The following is a 21,802-nucleotide window of genomic DNA, read 5'->3' as shown; positions in this document are numbered from 1 at the left end:
GTATGTGCACAAAACTGATTATTTATAAGCTTTGCAGCTGATTATGGAAGTTTGCAGCATACTGTGAAAATTGCCATGGTCAAAACCTGCTCTTTGCAGAGATGTCAATAAAAGCAGGAGGAAACCCGCGGTAATGTACCCAGTGGTGAAGGGACTTAGGCAGAGAGGAAAGTGTCCGGTAGTCATCTCAAGTTGCCCTTTGTGGTGTCATTCGGTTGGTCTGTATTTCTTTCTTGTCAACACCAGCTTTCCTGAAGGATGTTGGTTAATGTTTACTATCCCTGGATTCAGGATCTTGCTTCCTTGGTGCTGGTAGCGGACTCACCCAAACAACTGGGAGTTCCCCCAGACTGCTCTGATCATCGGCTTCTCGCTGCATCATCAGTCATGTTCAGGGAGGATGCTGACAACTGTCAACTGAACTCGTTCAGGCTAATTCCATTTACCTGCCTTACTTTCCACATGCACCTTACCGAGGCATAGCATTCGCTGATTGTACCTTACTTTACAGGCCTTTAATACAGCAGGAAGGATTGTTAGCGTCAATGTTTGACATTGCACAATAGGTTAAGAGCTGAGGCAAGAGCTTTATTTAGCTGTAAGAGTTGAATGGTTACACTTGCCAAAACAGGAGTGTTGAAACTTTTAAGTCTGTTCTCTTTAAGATTATTTTTTTCCCCCTTTTCTTTCCTGCATAGTCTTAGGAAGTCTGGGTCCTGTTTTCTTTGTCTTTTACCTTTGGAGCAATAGAATCAGGTTCGGAAGAAGAGAAGGATAGATTTCTTTGTGGAGAGAGAAATAAATGTAGTCACTTCAAAAGAGCTATGTGGATCAAGTCCCCTTGGAAAATGAGACTCTTGAACAGTTCTTTTGCTGCCAAGACCATAGTTGTGGTTCAGCACTGGCTCATAAAACTGAAGATGCATCTTTGAAGCTACAGAGCTCAGGAGTTTTACTGGAGTTTGTTTGCTCCTACTATTGATTTCCTTCTCTCCCACCCTTTTCCCCTGTGTCATGCTCATCTCTGAATTTAATAGCTTTCTTGACAGCAACCAGAATACTGACTTTTCTAGGCAGTTTTCCCACTTACAAAAGGAGAGAGGAGTATGTAATACCTAAATACATCCTTTGGAAGCTTGAAAAGCCTCCCCGGGTTGTCTGAGTAATGGGAGGTCAACAATAACATGCTCAGGGGCTGCCTGAGAGGGGGAACAGACCAGAGTGAGGCACAGAACTTAAATTTTTACGCTCTGCAAAGGACTTGTTTGTGGTTTGCAGCCGGCGGTAAGTGAAATGAGCTGATACAGCCAAGTTAGTGTCTTAAACTTGGCCCCAGTTCATTGCACTTAATACTTGACTTGAGACTCAGGGTAGGTGAGTCTTAATTTAAACACTGGTAAACTACTGTGTGGGCACCCTCTTTTTTTCTGTATCAGATTTTTTTTATTTTGATCTTGTTTAGATCTGCACTCATGATGCACCAAGAAAGTGTCTTTCGGTCAAAATCAGGGTGTTCAAAGCAGCATTGGTACCAGGTGCTCTAGCGTAAGGCAGTGACTGGGAATCTCCAGCAGGAGAGATGGAGGGGGCTGAGAAAAAGGCAAAACACCTGTTGTTAATAGCCTAGTGTTTCAAAAGATGTAGGAAAAACTAAGCATTTTCTAGTGTGCAGTGTAGGAAGAACATAAACCTGACGCGCTCTGAAGCTGTGATTTCACAGCAGGAGACTTTGGGAATTCTGGCAATTTCTACAGAAAGGGCGTTTGAAGGCTGCGGGTTGTGTGAGCGGTGTGAGCTTGCGGAGCAGCACAGAGACCCATCGCCTGGTGTCTGCACGAGAGCTCGGTTTGGAGCTGCTCTGAATTTGCACTGCCGGGCAGGCTGGGTCACACAGCTCTCAAGCTGTCTCTTACGACAAGTCGCCAGGCTTGTGCTTCTGAACAAAACTGCCACGTTTTGTATTGTTTCTCTGTGACAAAGGGAAACAAGCCACGATCCCCCGGTCCGAATGGCTTTGCCCTTTAAAGCAGTACAGTTCTGGAATTTGGAAAAATACAGAAGTGTAACCAGCTGCTTCACAATTACCAGACGCCGTCTGCTCAGCTGTTCCCTCCCCAGGTCCTTGTGTGCTGTCGCAGATGCCTGCGTTGTTTTCCCTTCTCCAGTTCAGCAAAGAGAACCAGTATATCACTTCTAAAGGGGTGCCAGGGGAGGACCGAAGGGCTCAGCCCGTCTTTTCCTGAATACCTGGAGCTCCTTGTGCAAGATTTTCCAGGGTTGTCCCAAGGTGCCTCTCACTTCCCCGTTCGCTGTCGTGCTGCAGTGCTCTCTTATTGCCTGATGGCTAGAAACTAGTCTGTGTCTGTGGCTAACTTAAGGGTTGTTTAAATGGAGCACCCCTAAGTTGTTTGCACTCTCTGCGTGCTGGTTAGCTATTCCCTGAAATACGGGGCAGAGGAGTCCCCAGTACAGCGGCATTTGCTGCGGGAAGCCCAGACCTTCCGTGGCAGAAGCCTCATGTTCTGTGCTTGAGTTATTTGGATTTCCATCTGTCGCTTCCTGATGCATTTTACTTCAGAACAGGGACCAGATCATGCAAAGGATAGTCTCCTTGTTCAAGAAGAAATGTCAAATCTGCGCTGTTGTCAGCCAGCCAGAATACTCACTTCACACATGACAAGCGCCACCATTGATGGCTTCCCAGGGAATGCTGTGATTGAACTAGTGCCTGCTCTCTGGATGGAGGCATGTGCTGCTCTTGGTGCTTCTGCTTCTCTTTTATGTTCTTTCCTTTAATTTGAGTTGCTTTTTTCTAACACTTTTTTAAGATTTATTTTTGCTCTGGCTGACCAACTTACCCTTAGCATCAACCCCTTAATCCCTGTCTTCTCACAGGTCTGGCCCGAAGGGTTTCAATCTATCTTGACAGAAGTAAACAGGGAGGTGAGTGCTTTCTTTCCTGTTACCTATGATCAGCTGGGGTGGGAAGGGCCTCCTTGTCTGGCTTCGGGTTGGTTGACTGGTTGGTTGGTTGATTATTTTTTTTGGCGTTGTTTGAATGACTGCTGGGTCCTTGTGGTTCCTGGAAAGCTTTGCTGCTTCTACCTCTCCCATTCCTTGCCTGGTGTCTGTGTCCGTAACAGCCGTGAGAAATGCAGGGAGGGTGTCTAGGTAAGCGTAGCCAACCGCTGGGAAAAGGGCATCTTCATGTCATACTCTCTGAGCTTTCTGCAGTGAGAGGAGGTATGGGTGGAATGTACAAGTCTCTCTTCTCCAGGGAGATTTCAAAGCATCCCTGGACAAAAAGGTTTGAATGACAGGTTCCGAACGTGAACCACCGTTAAGCTAATGTGGATTTTACTGGGGTTTATTTGTAACACACTTTTGCTGTAAAGATCATGTGAAAAGGATGAATCTTTCCCAGGAGGCTTAGAATAGTGGACTTTCGGCAAAGATATGCCTAATAAATTTTACAAATTCTGTTCTTTCACGTGGAAGGAAGGTAAATGAACTCCCCAGCCTCCATCTGTAGAAGCCAGGACTGTGCAGTGTCTGCATTGCTCTGGAGCCTGGCCCCCTCCTTTGCTGCTGAGGTCTTCAGGGGAAACAGATGGCTAATGTGTCAGGGCATCTTTGTGTGTATGCACGTCTATGGATGTTACTGTTGACGTAGTCATCTTGGGTTATTAATCAATTATTAATATTTGCTGACTGATAAGAGCTGAATGTGTCTGTAATGATTAATAGGATGAAGATGATTGTAGTGGTGTGTGATTCAGAGCTCTTTAGCTTGAGGTCTTTGCAAATCTCTCTCTTATTGTTAACAGACAGAGCACTGGAATAGAAATTAGCGAAGCTGTTGTGTTGCTGTTAGCTGCCTGGCTCTGCATTTCACTCAAAAATCCACTGGCAAATGGAAAGGCTAAAATTAGCAAGACATGGCTGCAGGGAATTCCCAATTCGGTAAACCGGGCATCGGAACAGTTTAAAGAAATACCAGCCACTCCCTTGCTGGATCAATACTGCTGATGCCAAGCAATGGCACTCTGTCCCGAGCACACAAATAACTGTGAATCAATAAAAAGCATTCACCAGCATTTTCTGGCCAGGTGTTCTCCTAGTGAAAAATGCAGCAAAAGGATTCCTTCTCTCTCACTGAAGAAGTCTCAAAAATGTGTGAGATTAGCTATCTGCTTGACAGAAAAATACATCAGCAATATTTACATAAAATATACTAGTTTTGTCACTAAAGCACAGAAAATCTGTTCTCATTGCCTAGGCTTCTATGAGGAATTTTTACCGAAAGAAAGGTAGGGGACTCTCTTCATTCTTGCATCACTGGGTGCTGGTTTTAGGCAGGAATCACTGGGCGTTGCTGTATTGCAGATCAACGGTAAATTAGAGAAAGACCAATGGCTTAATGGTCCAGGTCATATCAGGCCACTGTGGAAGTCAGCCTGGGAATCCCTAAAGTTCATGTGAGCACAGAGCAAAGTCTGCAGCCGGCACCTTCAGCATCGTGAAGGCAGCTGAGCTAGCAGGAGTCTCGAGATGCGTTAGTGTGACCCTCTGCCCAGGCTGCTTCGCCTCCTGCTCCGTCAGAGCTCTCTTGGGGTGTCTCAGCACACCGCTGCATTACCTCCCGTCGGCATAACTGAATGTGCGATACGAAGAAGGAGATGGTGTTAACAAGAAAATATACATCTGACCTGTGTCCATTTCTATCCATCGCTGCCTCGTGGGGGTTGTTGGTGCTGATATGTAAACAGCCATAATCTGTCTTACCTTGAGGAAATTTATACTGATGCCAAGCAAGAAAAAATAAGCACATGCTTGCCAGTTCCCTGCTTTCTTCCTGCTCTCCTGGGGCTTCTGAAACAAAATGAAAGACGTCAAATACCTGCTCTGCAGAAAAACAGGACCTTGTCCTCTGGAGGCTCTGCTCTGCTTTGAATACTGCTGACTCTTCTGGCAGTCAGTCAGCAATCCAGATGGGAGAGGGTGGAGAGGCAGCCTCGGAGTGTTCTTAGACATAAAAGTTAGCAGCTTACTGGAAGGGAAGTTTCATGGGGAGCTGCAGGGCTCTTGAGCTGCGTGGGGCAGCCTGCGACAGAGAGGAGCCTTGGCAGAGGGAAGGCTCTAACCTTCAAAAGGAGCTGATCAAATGATCAAACTCAAGCAGAGCTTATACTGGAGAACAAGAGGGAGAGAGAAAAGTAGAGTGAGTCTTCCCACATCTCCTCGGGGGATGGCATCTTGTCCTTTAGGAATAAGAAGTTCCGGAGAAGCACCTTATTTCTGGTCAGATTTTTTTTACGGCAATAAAATAATTGGAGAAATTGCAGCTCCAGGGGTTTGTGTTCTTTTAATTGGATTTCCCCGCATCACAGCTACTCTTCTCCCTTGCTGCGCATAGTCCTTGGCATAAAAAGAGTGACACTTTTTGAAAGAATGTTGTAGAAATTAATGATAAGTGAGGTCATACAACCCTCCCACTGCTTCCTGGAAATTAAAACAGTGATGCGCCTCATTGCTCGACCAGGAGGGCCCATGATTAAAAAATCATCAGTCAGAATACAAGATGCTTTTATATTGTGTTCTATGTAGGTATTCCCAATTTCATTGAAATGCCAAGTACAGGTTGGCCACATTCCAGTGACATTAAGAATAAGTGCAGACACTTGGAATGCAGCTGCTTTCAACACCAGTGTTATTTATTGAAATTTATACAAGGAACTATCCCATCCAGACAAATATCTGTTGCTCAGGGGGAATCCTGAGGGAACAGCCATAGAAAGTTACAGCTTCAAGAACGGCTGTTGGTATGTGTTGCCTTGTCTATAAACTCGCATCATACAGAACTGCAAGTACTTGTGTTAAAAGATTCAAAAACAAAAAAAAAGGGAAAACAAAAAGCCCACAAACCTTTAAAAATTTCTTTTCCTGAGCTGTGGAAGATTTGTTGCTCATTATCTGAGAACATACAATGTTCCCATAAGGAATGTTAATCTTAACTAATGATGCATTAAAAGAATTGTATTGCCAGGATGCCTGTTTCTGCAATTCATTGGCTTCTGAGAGTACCACGGTTTCACTACTGGCCTTTATCAGGTGGTTGCATTGGTGTCACGGCATTGCCCCTGTTTAATCTGTTTCTGTAAGTAGGTGGGAGCTTGGAAATAGGGTGGCAGGTAATGCAAAACCTCGCTACGTGGCTCAGGCAAGGAGCTGAGATTGCATGGGTTTGCAGAGTATGTTACCTTTTTGCCAGAATGAGGCTGAGAAATGTCTTAGATGCCAAATGTGCAAGCCAAAACCCAGCAGGTGAACTGCAGTCTCAGTTGTAACATCCTGGAGAAGGACCTCTGTTAATTAAAAAGGAAATTATAATTAGTATTAAGTCCCACGTTTGCTTCTCATCCCAAAATACTAGGAATTTAACATATAAATATGAGCCAATACTATATCATTTCCACCATGAAAACGTTTGCTCTTACATAGAAATAGCTCAGCTATTTATGTCTCGTTTCGTACTGTGAGTGTCATCTCTGAATTTAACATTTCACAGTCAGAGGAAGCCTTCCCTGTTACACGCTTGCGAAAGACTTGAACTACGTACAAAGGCTTTTCTTCTTTTCAGACACATTTGAATTCTGATTTAGCGTTCCCAGTTGCATCCTGGGGTCCCCTTTCCCCTTTTCCTTCACCCACTTCTTTGTCAGGGCATCACCTGGGCTGCAGTGGGAGCAGACCCAGGGCTGGTGTCTTGGCACAGGCGTGACCTCTGCAGCCAGGACCCGCCACCATTCCGGGCTGCAGATGGAGCCGGCCCCGTCTCCCAGCGGGAAGGTGCCAGGAGTTCTCCTCGGCTGCAGCTTTTATGCAAATATTCTGTTATTTCTGATGCCTGCGTGGTGCGATATGAGCATCCTGTACTCCGAGACTCCCTAGTCCACCCGTGAGCACTGTGCATCAGAAGCAGCAAAAATGGTATTTCATATTTTCCTGAGAGAATAAGAAGGCTGACGAAAGAAAGGGAAAGACCCTTTGTTATGGGATGATCAAAATGCTGCACTTAGCTTTTCCAGAGAGCAGAGGTTATCACTTATGTGGACTATTTAAGTTTTATAAGAAAGGCAGAAGCTGCATTAGCTGCTTGGAAGAGCACGAGCCGCACCATACCCCAACATCATCTCCCTCCTTTCTTTCCACCTGTGGGCTCTGTCAGCTCCTGTTTCAGGGTGAACCCTTGTCCTTTCTATCTGGTCATCTCTCACGGGAGATCTCTGTACCATTTTTCATAAAGTGAAACCCCTCTGGAGCTTCTTCCCTCAGTGAAACTTTCCCTAGCCGCGTAGATGGCATCGCTGAATATCCTCAGTGCTTAAATTCCTGACAGATATGCCAAGACAAGCACCAAAAACGCCAGTCATCGCTCTGAATTCACCGTCTCTGTCCCCCTCCACAGAAAAGACACCTGGGACCACAGCAGGCTGGGGACTTGCTACTGATCAGACTGAAGAAAAACATTGTCTTCAAACTGGGGAATGTAACTGGAAAATTGGGAGCTTTAAAACTGCCTAAGAGTACATTGCCTACGTAACTCCATCAGTGATGGTAATGGCGATATCTATCTCAGCCTGCCAGGTTTATCTTGTCACAAGGGTCATAAACAAGATAACAAATGAAAACGCTTCAGTGATGTTTATCACCTAAATCACTGCCTGCTTGTTTGCCGCCGATCTCTAGCAGCCCCCCTAGCTGCCCAGCAATCTGAAGTAACAATCAGTTTGACTCGCAAGATAAAGATACAAGCTCTCAGCTTAGCTGAGAGTCCCGAATTTCCTGCGGTAAGAGAACGGACCGTCAATAAACGTCAGTAATCTTCTCAGTGGTATGCAGCAAGATCAGGAAACGGCTTGCATGCGATGCTTAGGAAGGGGAGATGGGCAAAATGTTTTATCTGAATCTGTGCAAAACAAGGTCATTTCATCATCTTTGAAGAAAACTCGGTGTTTATAGGATGCTTCTGTCGTTTCCTTTGTGCCCTGTACAGGTGTCTGGTCTGGTAAAAAGTACTTATGGCCCTTTGGTGACAAAGAGAATGTTGGAGTAAGTTTAAATTGCCTGCTGGGGCTAATTCCTAGCAATAAATGGAGACAAATTCACATTTGTACCTTCTAGACAAGCAAGTTGTGGAGTGGAACTACAGGAATCTCGCTGAAGGCGGCTGCAAATGTCTCGGAGCAGGAGCCTGCAGCCCTGATGCATTGCGGAGTGCTTTCTGACTCCGGGTTGCATGTGGTTGTAAAATACTTCTCAGCACCAGAGCCTCAGTTTGGCATGGACGAGGGGATGAACCGCTGCTTCTGCAAGGCAAGGATGCTGCTTCTGCCTCTGCCGAAGGGAGAGCCCTGCCCGAGGAGATGAAAACAAACACAAAAACTGGAGTTTTTGTCTGGTTTCCTCGTGTAGTGCTCCTGGGGTTTTTTTTGTATGTGTTTTTAATGTATGAATAAGAGTCTCCCTGGAAAACCTGTAGATTTGGGGTTGGTCAGTCTTTGCAGCATAAAAAGCAAAAGATAATTGGTGTACAGCTCTCTGCTTTAAGCAAAATGTTTCTGTACTGTGGAGGCGGCACACAGGTACAAAGAAGTCCCTTCTAATTAAATGTACAAGAGCTGTTCCTCGGAGATTTCCCCTGCCCAATCAGGGGTTTCATTGCCAGCTATTTCCTGAGTCCCAATATCTGGTTTGTTCTGATGTTTGTGTGCTCTGTGCTTAGGAGAGCCAGCTCGCTCAACGGCTTTTGGACATCTTATTCCCCCAGCTGGGAAAGGAGGTGACATACACTCACTCTTCTCTGGAAATTGCTGTACCGGCAAAGTTCATGAGTTCACGCAGTCCACCAACCTGTTTGTAAGCAGGTGCCCACGTCAGGTGTTTTGGGGATAGAAAATCCCTTGTAATTCTCTTACAGCATGGATGGGATGTTTTTCTGAACTTCACCTAGCAATCAGTTTATGCCCTCAAAGACGAGGAGCAAAAGCTCTTGTAAATGTATTTGAGCTACTGTAATTGCAGAATGTTCCCCTCCTTATCCGTATAAGGTATAGCAAATGGTTTTTTACTTCTACCAAGCTGTTTAATTCAATATCTTGCAGCAATGACTTTGCTATTCCTTGTTTAGAAACATCTCCCCTTAGCCACGTATTTCTATTAGAATGAGCAGTCATGGTAATCCAGAGGCTCTCAGGTCTTGCTGTGTGAGATGTCACCAGTTTAGTCTACTTCAATCATCATTTAATCCGATGTTCTCATGAAGTGGTGGATATTTTATTAAGACTTCCTTGGAAGTCCCCAGTAGCTTGGCGAAGTCCCTGGAAGGCTATATTCACCTGCCTGTAGGGGCCATCTGCACCTCGGCTTTTCTAAGCACTTAAGCTAGCCGAGGAGTCAAAGGCATATTTTGGACTCAAATCCAGGACCAGCTGATTTGATCCCATTTGGAGGACGTATGGATGTGTGTGGATGCAATTTTAAATTTCCTCTAATAATGGTAGTTTCTGTAGCACGAGGTCATGAAAGCCGGTGTTCTAATTAGCGTGGCTCTGCCTGTGCTGATGTGGAGAGTAATTTGCACGTCCTGCCTGTGTTTTATCTTAGGAGCAGGAATGGTAGTCGACTGGGAACAAGAAACTGGGCTCCTGATGACATCGGGAGATGTGAGGATAATCCGGATCTGGGACACAGATCGGGAAATGAAAGTACAGGTAACATCTGCGTGTTTGTCCCGTTCACCTTTTCCCTCCCAGAACACACCCCATGCAGTGAGTTACCCTGTGCGTAGCCAAAGCATCTGAGACTCATCTGTGAAGAGCTGACAGGTTCTGGAGCTTCTGCTTCCCTGCTTCAGAGTCATGTTACCAGATAAATAAAAATACACACGTACTTAGCAAGTGTGTCAGGTCTTTCCTGGAAGCTGCTGCTGTTACTCTGGGCGGTGTGCAGTAGTGTTTGGGAAAGGTGAGGCTGTGAAATCCAGAGGCAAGCACCAGGATGCAGATAGGGTTTCCTATTAGCATAAAACTGAAATAGTGTAAAAATTCCTGAGGAAATTTAGCGATGAGTTGGGTTGGTGATAGAGGATTCGGACTTACTGCTGCCATCTTTGCTTCTCTGGGAAGCACACAGAGGCAATTACAGATCAGTGCTGCTCTCGTACCTACCAGCCAAAGGTCTGTCTTCAGGAAAGCTGCATCCACGCAGAGAGCACTTACGTACCTGCTCAGTCCGCTCCTGCGTCAGGACCCAAGTGCTCGGCAGGGCAGAAACACGAGCGTTTCCTAACCGTGCACCGTTCAAATGCAGCCAGTGGAATTGTTGCTGCCTTTGGCCGGTCTGACTGAAGTCAGAAGTTTGCTCCGAGTTGTCTGGCCCGGGTATCAAAGGATGAAGATGCCTGCGAGCCTGCTGGCGGCTCCCTCGGCATCCCCACGTCTCCCTGGGGAGCTCTGCAGACCCGCATGCTGGGGTACCCCGGGGTGTTCACATCTCACCTCTGAAACGAGGCAGCCCAAAAGCATGATTTCACTCGTACGTAACTTTCTGTGCGGTGTAATGGGGAAAAGATGCTGCAAGCATTGATGTCAATAGTAATTAAATAGAGGTTTCTCAGGAACTACAAGGAGAAGCAGTTGGTCTGTGAGAATGGAGTCACCATGCTGGAGAAAAAAGGAAGACCAGTTTTCAAAGCTTCTAGAAATTAATTACCTTTGGATGAACATTAATTACGACACTTTGACCCTGCAATGCAGGATAATTAAGCCTATGTTAATCTTAATTATTCACATATTTTTTCTATGTAAATTAGGGAACAGCAAAATTCAGGAGGTGAAAATCTTTTAAATGATGATTAATGATTGCACTGAAAGTATCTAAAAACATGTTGTTTCTTTTTTAATTGCAAAGATTGGTTGTGTTGAAATTCAAGTGATTGAAACTTCCTGACTCAGTAACACTGGAAAAGTGAAATTCAGCACAAAGAGCAGCGAAGCTATGTAATCCAAGCTAATAAAGGTGCCTTCCCACTCTTTGAACTACAAAAAGTGTACCTCTGGAAGCACTTGGGATGTAGCTGAAGAAACAAGTACTTCATTTTCACTTCTGCTGATTGTTCCTGCTTCAAAGACAGGATCTGGGTTTAGGCAGTTAGAAGAGCTGCTGAGAACAGCCCTGAAGGTTGGTGCTCTAGCCAGCAGCTTCTTTGCTCAGCTGAGGCTGTGAATAGCAGCTAGGAAAGGTGAATATGCACAGAAGCAAAAATAGGACTGAAGTGTGAAATTAGCTAATGCAGTTCTAACGTGCCTCCTGATTGTTATCCTACTTTTTCAGTGCTGCTTAGGTTTTTTACCTGTTTTAATGGAAAATGTTTTTCCTTATAACAGGCGTAGACGTTATTCCAAGCAGTTCTTTTGCTTATAGCAAGTAAAAAAGGGGAAAGTAGCAGCGTTAGTAAGAGTGCACAATGTGTTCCCAGCACAGCTGTCCTTGCAAGCTCCAGTCTTCTTTTTCCGTGTCGCTTTTTTTAATACACGCAGTGCCTGGCATCTAATGAGATAACCTGAATCTACTTGTCACATGTCTTAAAGCGGTGATTGATAGTGGCACAGGACTGTCTCGCTTTATCTTGCGTAAGTGATTCTCCGGTGCTGTATTGTAGTCAGGCAGCTCATTGTGTTGCCTAAGGCTTACGTGTCTCCTCTGATGTTGTTCAAGAGCTCCAGAGCTGCCTCACCACCGCCTGCTGCCCGCGGCTGCCGGGCCTGGCTTCCTGGGCTGCCCGTGGTGAAGAGGAAGGTCATGCTTAGTCTGCTTAGCTTGGCCCATTTGCGGCAACCACTGGGGCTCTGCAGAGGTGTAGCGATGATCCCAACGATGAAAGGAGGAAGAGCGCGAAGTGTTTAAAAAGTAAAATAAAAAAATAAAAAGAAACTGAAAGAAATGGACTTCATTAATGATAACTGGAGCCATTCTGGGTAAAAGGAGCTACCTTCTGGTAAAATCATTTTATTGTTTCCAGGGGCCCAATATGTTTTTTGTCTGGCACAGACCAAAAAAAAAAAAAAAAAAACCAAAACAAAAAGCTTCTTTTACAAGAGGCGTTTAAATAACTTCCTAGAACTTATTTGGGTGTTGATTTGATGTGCAAAAAGGGCCAATATCATGCAGCTCTGTACCTTTTTTTGCATGGGTGGTGTTACCTATAGCATACTGTACGTTTGGGTTTATATGTGGCATTATATATGCCATTACTATTTTTTGCCTTCTACAGGTCTATTTGTCTTGCATGACTCTTCTCCTCCAAATATATACAGTCCTTCCTGCCATTCCAATGGCATTTACAACTTGTACACAACGAAGATGGTTTATGGAGAAATAACTCCTCTGGCCACTTATTTTAACTAATTAGATATTCTTAGTAAAGAATAATATTAACTCCTCCTTCCCAAAATAGACCTTGCCTTTGTTTGGGTTTATAAAGCTGAATGATTTGCAAAAGCTGCTTTTGCTGGAATTCCTCCTCTGCGCCTGGCTCTTTGGGTCGATCTGTGGGACTTGTGGCTCCAAAACACGGCAGTGGCAGTGACCGTCGTCCCCAGGGTCACCGCCCCGTCGTTTCTGGTCATGTCCAGAGAGTCTGAAGGAAAACTTCACACCAACACAATGTCATGGTGTTCTGAGTGACAGGTGGAAACTCTGGTTTAGTTTTGGACTGATTTACAGAATGGGGAAAGGAAGAGGAGGGAGACACAAGGTCCATCTAGTTTAGCACCTTGACTCTAGTGCCTTCTCTTCGGGGCTCTAGACTTGAAGACGCATCGTGGTCTCAGCTTGGCTTTTGTGTGCTTTCTCCCTAGGATATCCCCACCGGAGCTGACAGCTGTGTGACCAGCCTCTCGTGTGATTCTCATCGTTCATTAATCGTGGCGGGGTTGGGCGACGGCTCCATCCGTGTGTTTGACAGGCGGATGGCTCTGAGTGAATGGTAACTACCCGTCCTTCCCAGCTTTGGTGAGATCCTCATGTTCCTTCCTTCCCTTCAAAACGTTTCTCTGTTTGTTCCTCAGCCGTGTCATGACCTACCGAGAGCACACGGCCTGGGTGGTGAAAGCATACTTGCAGAAACATCCTGAAGGCAACATCATGAGTGTCAGGTAAGAGAGATTTTACTGTTTGAGCTGTTTTCTCTTAAACAGAGTTTGCTCTTCTATTTAAAATCTGCCTCTGGTATTTCAAGAGCTAAGAGGGTAAAGCTCTTTAGTTTGACATTTGCTTCAGTAATTAACTCCTGCTCCAAACTTGGTGGAGAGAAAGCAAAAAGAAATGTGAAGCTTTCCTTGGAAGCCTGTTAGTGAGGTTTGAGAGTAAACAAGAAGGCGTCTTTGCTGAAATCACTATCATGAGGCGTGTGAGGGAGGAATCAAGTGAACCAGAAACCTAAGCTAGATATAGTATAACTTATGGTTGTACTTCTTTATTGCCAACATCTCCGTGGGGTCATTTGAGAGAGAACATGAGAAGGAAGGTTGATGTTGCATCTGCTGGGCATATTTTTGTGCAGGATTACTTTGCTGTCTAGCAATTTTCTACACATAAATCCATTTCTGCTGCCTGGTAAATACTGCGGAGAGAGCAGCATATACTTATTTGGCCATTAAAGAACAGCAGAATATAATTTATTGTCACAAAGCCACTGTTTGCACACAAAGAGGCTCTTTTTCTTGATTAAAAAATGAAAACAAAACATAATTTTCTAGGATTCAGCGCATTCCTGAGGTGGAGGATGGGCCAGCAAAAATGTATTAAGACTTTCAGAAAGGGGATTATGTGATGCAGCTGCCAGATTTGTCGAGCTCACATATTAGAGTTTTTAATCTTCCTTTCTGTAATCTCCTTCAACAGTCCGAGGGGTCAGGCCTGTACGCTTGGCCAGCCTAGGTCTGAAAGCTCGTTATTTCCCCCTCCTCAGTGCCCTTCTCAGCCACGTGGTGCTTTCTCTTGGGATTGAAAAGGTTATGAGAAAATGTTGTACTTCAAAAGACAGGTCTGGTCTCATCCCAAAGGAGCTCGGTTTGTTGAGACAAGCCACCTTGCTCTCAGTTTCTCCCAGTTCACTCTCTTTTTCAGTTGACAACAAGATCCAAGAAAAACGAACGTTAGGACGTAGCGAGGTCTTGGTCTAGCTATTTCCTGAAAAACTTGAAGGCATTGTATTGCTTGTGCAGCAGTTCTCTGAACCTCGGAGAAACTTTTTCTCTGGACCAGAGGCAGGAGTTTGTAACACAGGACTGGTGAGACTGAGCCAGATCCTGCAGCTCTCCATTGCCCGGCGCTGGTTCACCACGTGATACTGTGTTCAGCTGCTTTGATCTATGTGCTAGTGCTGCCACAGTGCTTCTAATTAACTGTCAGGTTTGCTTTTATCAGGCTGACAGCGTTGCTAGAAAAGGTCCTTAAACACCTTCTGAATATCCTGGTTTAATAGCTTAGCTGTTGTTGACTACTTGTTCTCTGTTATTGTTCAACTGGGGTGTGTTTTCCTATGTAGTCCCTCATCACAGAACTTCACTTCCATTTTAAAGCTCTTGCGTGGTCTTCCAACACATTCAGAACCATTTTCAAGGTTCAAAGCTTTAAATGAATTTACTGTATATTTGATCTCTCTCAAACAATATTTCCATCTAGTCTTTAGGATCTAAATCATCCTCAAGTTTAATTTGTCTTGAATTTAATTATGTGACAGCTGGAGTTGCAGCTTCTTATAATGATATAAGTAATCCTGTATAACAGCCTTTTGATCGGTATTAGATATTCCAGAGGTAAAGAAACCGAAGGCAATATGCTTCTTAATGCTTTTGTTGTTCTTAACCCTATCAGGTGATTCACAGTTGTATGGCCATCAGTGACTTGGAAAAAGAAGTAACACTTTAAAAGTTGTGGTACCAAAAGCCTTACTTCTGCTGCCAGCAGAATAAGATAGGATAAGTTGATTTTGAATTTAGTTTCCGTAAGAGACTTTTCTGTTTGTCTTTCTGTATGTCAGTTGACCAGTCTCCTACAAGGAGCTCAGAAGAGCAGATGTACCATAGCAAAATCTTCAGTCCTTGGTTCCAGGGCTGTAGGAAAAGATGCACCCTCTTCACATCTAACAGACGTGATTCTACTGATGTATTTCAGAGAAATCACTTAACAAAAAGAAATCATTTGTGTTTGAAAGGTGCTTGATCTACTAAGCACAGTATCTTGCCGCTGCCGCTATTGCTTTCTTCACCTTCTCTTCCCTGATAAAGTCATTAATAGGATTGACACATCACCTGAGCGTTAGCAGGGTTTGTTACGCCTGGTCAACAGAGTACTTTGGGCAGCAAGGACTTGTGCATCTGTGTCCAGCCATTTGGCATAATGGATGGTACCAGCAGATCCCATCTGGTTAGAGTTTTCTAATACAATTTCCTGCTACGAAAAGGAGAAGGAATTCGGGTCTGACATGCAGCTTGGTATATTGAGTATGACATAACAGTAAAGGCACATATACTCAGCGATGAGCTGTAAGCGATAAAAGTAATAATGGATCGCTCCTGAGGGCAGAGGCAGAGCTGTTTGCACAGCTCTTAATGCATGCCAAATGTAAGTGACATCAGTGGGAATTCAGCCATACTGACGGAGAAGGCAAGGGTGCATGTCATCTCTATCCTAATTTTCTGATCAAGGCGGTCAGCTCGCAGACAGGCATATGGCTCGATTTCCTGAGCTTTAGGATCTGGTTTGAGTACAGCCTGATGTTGTGAAACTCATGTGTTGGCAGTGTAAACGGAGACGTGCGGTTCTTTGACCCCCGGATGCCAGAGTCCATGAAGGTCCTTCAGATAGTCAAAGGGCTGACGGCCCTTGACATTCACCCACAAGCCAACCTCTTTGCATGGTAAGTTTTAGTTTCATCTCCTGCATCGCTGGAGTGGACAGAGAAGACAATTTGTCTCTGCAGACATCATTCATGGTTTTTTGTTGGTTTTGTTGTTTGTTTTAACCTCACCACAAACAGTGCAGCTTCTTTCCTGTGTTTGCAGCTCAGGAATTTTATCCCTTGCGTGCATTAGTGAAACCTCTGCACCGGTGACTTAACGTGATGGTTTACGGTCTAACACTCCTATGTCAGATCCCCGTTCACAGTCAGCATGTGTATTTTTGGGCTCTGAGTGGGGACCAGCAACTACTCCACAGCCACGTATCCTGGAGGCTGTCGGGGGATCTGCTCTCAGTGAGTGTGTGCATCAGCTCTTCATGTTTTTCTTAGTCCTGCAGTGTCACAGGTAACTGTGGTTCCAGCCTTTCTGTAAATATTTCTGCACTGAGGTTACCATGGTACAGATAGAGTCAGTCTGCCCACTTACAAGAACTCATTGCACACTAGTCTGATAACAGCTCGGGTCGACACAGCTGGAAAGGGGGCTGTAGGCAACAATATTGTTGTTACCACAGCGTTCTGAGTGACACCGTGTTCTCTTGATTCCCTTCCAGTGGCTCAATGAATCAGTTCACTGCAATCTACAATGGAAACGGAGAGCTGATCAACAATATCAAATACTACGATGGTTTTATGGGACAAAGAGTTGGAGCCATCAGCTGCTTGGCTTTCCATCCTCACTGGGTCTGTATTCTCTGGTTTTGGATTTTGGAATTTGCATTTCTTGGTTAATGTCGGTGTTGGAAAGGCACGGAGACTCCTCTAGCACAGAGAGATGCTGCCCCAGCCTAGTCTTCTGGGGATGCTTTGAGCCTGACTCTCAGCCCAGGTCCTTCAGTGCTCGTCCTCCAGGCTGTTCCAGACGACCACGCTGGTGGTGCCGCTGGTGCTGCTGGTTTATGATGTGCACCTACGGCTAGAACAGGACTCCCAACGGCTGAGCCCTTTTTACTTGTGGATCGACTTGATATACTGTTCCCATTTCTTTCCATCGCTCTGGGACTGCAGCCTGGCTTAGCTCTGTAGTTCTTGCCACAGAAGTTGTGCAAGGTGAATTTGCCTGGAGCTGACTGGAGAGGTGCAGTCTCTCACTTCCAGCACGCAAAATTTGCTGTGCTTATTTATTCCATGCCTCTTCTCTTGCAGAGGGTAGGCTCACCCCGTGTCTCTGGGGCTGCTTTTACACCACCTTATGTAAGGCTTTAGGAAGACCTGATGCTGTGCCATAGAAAAACTGCACGTCAGAAAAATGAGAGAACTGCAAAAATTAAAGGCATAAGCTGATAAAGTCTAGAATGAATCAGAGTAAAAAGGAAATTTCAGAACATGTCATAGCTGAGGTGGCTCTGCAGCAGTCATTAGAGAGAGCATGTGGTTGCTACTTAATTAGGAGACAGGTGCCCATCTGCATTATGGACTTCTGCTCACCCAGAGATGAGAAAAAATGAAGGAGACCGAAAGCCTGAGAAAACAACGTGAATGGATAACAAAAACAGGAGGCGGCTAAAGAAGGCATTTAGACAGAGTTATTTTAGAAACCTGCAGATCAGAACACAAATATTTAATGTGTAATGGGAAAGAGCGGTGGGAATGATAAAGGGCCTGGCGGAGAGGAGGGAAGAGCTGTGCTATCCTGCGATTCGGTATTAGCTGGGCAGGGAGAGGGAAGGCAGTTTTCCTGCCTAGGTTATATGCATTTTACATCCTGAAGATAGCAAGGTTAAAGGAAAGCTCATCTCCTCCTTGGTTTTGGAAAGCCGCTTTGCACAAAGCTGAAGAGTGATTTTGCTGTCCTACGGTTTGGGGGACAGAGAAAGAAGTGGCTAATCATTTGAAATGTTTCGCTCTTTAAAAAAGCGAACAAACAAAGCCCTGTCCAGCCCAGGTCTCCACTGATGAGATCGTTCCTCGGCCTCTCAGTGGAGGGAATGCTAATTTTCGGTCCAGGCGACTGTTCCTAACTAGCAGATTTGCAGTCATTTAGAAAAATTATGTTAGTGGTTGGCAACTAATAGTCACCATAATTTTTCCCTCTGGCTGAAATGGGCATATAACTCGCTGGGACGATGTAGGTGCTGGCAGAAATGTTGTCAGAGCTGCGTTGGCAGATGCACTTAAGAGCTTTCAAGCATCTGGGCGTTACTGCTGAAAATGTCGACCGTTACCATTTTGCCTGTGATGTGCCTCTCATTACTGCGTGACACCTGTACATTTATCCCCGATTTGCTCTTTCCACAGCCTCATCTGGCAGTCGGAAGCAATGACTACTACATCTCGGTGTACTCAGTGGAGAAGCGGATCAGATAATGGCTCGTGGCAGCGGCACTGGAGAAGGGAGTCCCAGCGGGCAGGGCTGTGTCTCACCCATAATGTACATAATGAAATTATCGACTTGAATGTTTAGTGTTGGCTGCTGCTGCAACCTATAACTTGAACATTTTTTTTCCCTGACTTAGCTACTGATGATTTTGACAAGGGGAAGAGAGACAATCTCCTTTTTTGTTTGTTTTGGGTTTTTTTTTCCCCATCTATATCCTCTAAAAGCTACAGAAAAGGAACATTTTATTTTTGTTTCCAGTGGTTGGCTTCTCTGTTAGAAACATGGCTCCTGAGCTTGGAAGGACTGGATGAGGCAATACCCTTGAAAAGGGCTTTTTTTTTTTTTTTTTTTTTTCTTTTTTAGTCTCCGTTTCTTTGTTTTGCTGGAGCGTAGGTTGTTTTAAGGACTGAAGTCAGGACTCACCTACAGCTCTGTGCGTTCGACCAGACCGTGGGGACCCCTCCAGCTGCTGCCTACCCTGTGCCAAACAGTAATTCCTCCGACAGGGCAGCGAGACCCGAGCTGTCCACCTGCAGAACAAATGTACGTGCTCCTGCACTGCTCGAGCATGGGCAAGGGAGGCAGGAAAGTGTCTCCTCTGCATGAACCTTGTCCTCTCTGCAGCGTCCTGTCCAGTGGAAGCAGAGACAGAAGGCAACTTGGTGGCAAGGGGAGGCAGGGATCCTGAGGAAAAGGGCTTGAGGAGATGACAGGAGCAGGGCAGGATGCCACCGTACCATAAGGTTGCACATGCAGGAAGAAGAGGGAAGAAAGAGAACGGACACCTCTAACGTCCCAACAAGCCTGGAGCAAGTCACTCATGTAACCATTTTCCACTCAAGCACACGGTGCTGTTGGGGAGGTCTGGGGTATCTCGGTCACTGTTACTTCTGCAGTCACTGTCCTTCTGCCCACAGTGAACTCCACAAACACGTTTGGTAGCCTGGGAGCTCTGCCCAGACAGCGAGGGAGGCTCCAGGTTCAAGCCACGGGCTTTCGTCTTGCTCCAATATGCTAATACTCAGCAAGGTGGTGGTCAGGAGAATTTGCACACTTGCTGCTGTGTGTACGCAGCTGCACGCATCGTGTGGAGGTGGCTGTGGCTTGTCTGTCTGTCCCTGCGGAACTGGGCGTGTCACCACACGTGGTCTGAGCACAAGAGAATCACTAAAGGAGGGGGAAGACAGCGGGTCATCCTGCTTTGAGCAAAACGGTTTTGTCCCAGCTGTCTAGGGGAAAGCCTGCTCCATCTTCCGCACCTTCCACGTCTGAATAATGAATGTTTCTGTCCCTTGAAATCCATGATGTGTCTGGAGATGGGTGTGGGGAAGGGGTAGGCAAAGCCAAAGGGCAGGTTTCTTTCAAGTGGTCGCTGCCGAGGTGCGATTTAGCTGGCCAAGAACAGAACTTGCACTGTGCAAAAATCACTGCAGCGGCAAAGGTTGACCTGCCGAGTCCAGAAGTCCCCAGTTTTTCTTCCAGCCGGTATCACAGGGTCTGCAGGCTCCCAGCAAACTCTGCCAGCGATGAGGCTGACAGCGAAGGAAATAACTAATGAGGGAAGAGGTGAGAAACGTTCTCTCCCTGTGCGGATGGCGGCTTCACCTCTGCCATGGCACCTGCGGACTGCGTCTGACCTGTCACTGCTCCTTATACACCAGAATAAATCGTGTTTCCTATATTACTATCGTGTTGAGGCAGCTGGGCCACGCAGGGGTCGTGGAGTTGGCCCGCTGGCTGTCCCAGGCTTGCTGCAGGGAAGCCGAATGCAAAGTGCCGTACACACGTCTGGATACTGGCTTCGGTGGGGGGTCCTTGAACCGTGGAGCAGATGCCAAAGGCTCCGCACTGAGTCCTTGCCCTGAGCACCGTCGCTGTCCCTCCTGTAGCAGGGAGGCCGAGGGCCGCTTCGCAGGATGACGAATCAAAGGCTTTAAACTTAAGAAAAACTACCTAAAAGTCCACTTTTGAGTTACCAAAAGTTAATTATGGTCTAACAGAGCTGTGCCTCTTCCCGACCCGCCGAGCGGCTCCCCTGCTGCTCCGGCATCGGTCCCAGCGGTACGCGTCTCCTCCGCCCTGCCCGTGCCAGGGGCCGACAAGGGGCCGGCAAGCGTGGAGCCGGAGTTTGGGATCTACATGTAACCGATTAACACACACAGCTTAAAAAAACAATAGATTTTTTAACTTATATCAGTGTATTCATTAAAGGAACAAGAAATACCTGGCAAAATGCGAAGGTGCGTGGTGGGGAAGCTGCTGCTCCTTGCCAGCGCTCCCCGGTGCCAGCCAGCCCCGGCGGCCAGGAGGTGGGTTTTTAACTAACTCGGCCTGTTTAGCTTTCATCTAAGCGTGTGCGTGTGTGGGCTGTATTTTCACAGGTCTGATGCAGAGATTCAATCATGACGTTTAACCAAGGATCTGGAGAGCATCCTACCTAAAAGTTCACTTATCTCTATTTATTTTACAAAAATAAAAAAATATAAAAAAACCACACGATTGTAATGTGAGAGTAAAACAATTACAAACAAATAAATGGTTAATAAAAAATAAATGCAGAAACACTTCCCGGTCTGAGGATCGTTTCCTGGGGCAGAAGCGGGGAGGGGGGACAGCCATGGCCCAAGAAGGAACCAAGTTAAATTTTAGGTGACAGGCCGTGTGGTTCTGGGCAGTTTCCCCGCAGAGAAGAGGCCGGCTGCACGGGGGGGATCCTGGGCGAAAGGCACTTGTACAAGCCCCCAGGTCACTGCTTCTGAGGTTGAGCAGAAACGGAGCGTTTCTACTTTGCAGCTCTGCAGGAACCTGCGTGTGGGTCTGAGCCTCAAATCCAGCTCTCGAGCGCTGGCTGCAGCCCAGAGCCGGCTCACTGAGCAATAAACTGAAACAGTTAGTGGTGTCCTCGTCCCGAGGGCCTGCGCAGCACTGTCCCCTCCTTGTCCCCTTCCCAGGGCGTCCCTTCCACCAGCGCGGTGACCGATGCTCCTACAGTCCTGCTGGGTCCCGGCTGAGACACCGGATCCCCACCAGCACCGCACGTTCACATTCCGGTGTCAATGGTGAGAGCATGGGGAGGTCGGGGGTCTCTCCCGGCTGGACCCGGAGAGAGAGACCCGTTGAGAGGCACTCAACGGCACACGCATCTGACCCGGCATCGCTGCGGGAACCACCTTCCACGTGGTTTTGTTCCTGTTATTTTTCACCTCAACCCGGCTGCCCCTCTGCAGGACGGCGTTTTGTTCGCGGCAGCAGCGTGGAAGCGAGGGCCGGTCTCTAATCGCCTTCTCCAGAGGCGAAACCGTAATTAGGGATGCGGGGCGGCGCAGAATGAGCGGTTGGGTGATCCGGAGCGAAACTGCAGCGGGAGAAAAAGAGGCGTTTTCTGTCGCCTTGCCTCGCAGACCCAAAATTTTTAAGCGAGCTTTGATCACTTCAGGGAGTGCCGTATTGCAGGC

The 21,802-nt window shown here is 46.4% G+C and overlaps 1 protein-coding gene across 2 annotated transcripts in view; it reads left to right on the top strand.

Annotated features, from left to right (window-relative positions):
- The window catches only part of RPTOR (regulatory associated protein of MTOR complex 1), a 162,663-nt gene extending 141,753 nt beyond the window's left edge, over window positions 1-20,910 (top strand). The window contains exons 29-35 of one of the 2 annotated variants that reach the window (XM_076354135.1): window positions 2,896-2,943; window positions 9,667-9,773; window positions 12,921-13,048; window positions 13,131-13,217; window positions 15,869-15,985; window positions 16,582-16,711; window positions 18,266-20,910. In XM_076354135.1, the coding sequence (XP_076210250.1) occupies window positions 2,896-2,943; window positions 9,667-9,773; window positions 12,921-13,048; window positions 13,131-13,217; window positions 15,869-15,985; window positions 16,582-16,711; window positions 18,266-18,334 (686 nt within the window). In that variant the 3' untranslated portion in view covers window positions 18,335-20,910. The remainder of the gene's footprint in view (window positions 1-2,895; window positions 2,944-9,666; window positions 9,774-12,920; window positions 13,049-13,130; window positions 13,218-15,868; window positions 15,986-16,581; window positions 16,712-18,265) is intronic. The other variant, XM_076354136.1, reaches the window with a different exon arrangement.
- The last annotated feature ends 892 nt before the right edge of the window (window positions 20,911-21,802 follow it).

This window comes from Aptenodytes patagonicus, chromosome 16 (assembly GCF_965638725.1).
Source record: "Aptenodytes patagonicus chromosome 16, bAptPat1.pri.cur, whole genome shotgun sequence".
Taxonomy (NCBI): Eukaryota; Metazoa; Chordata; class Aves; order Sphenisciformes; family Spheniscidae; genus Aptenodytes; species Aptenodytes patagonicus.
This window is presented reverse-complemented; position numbering and strand designations above follow the sequence as displayed.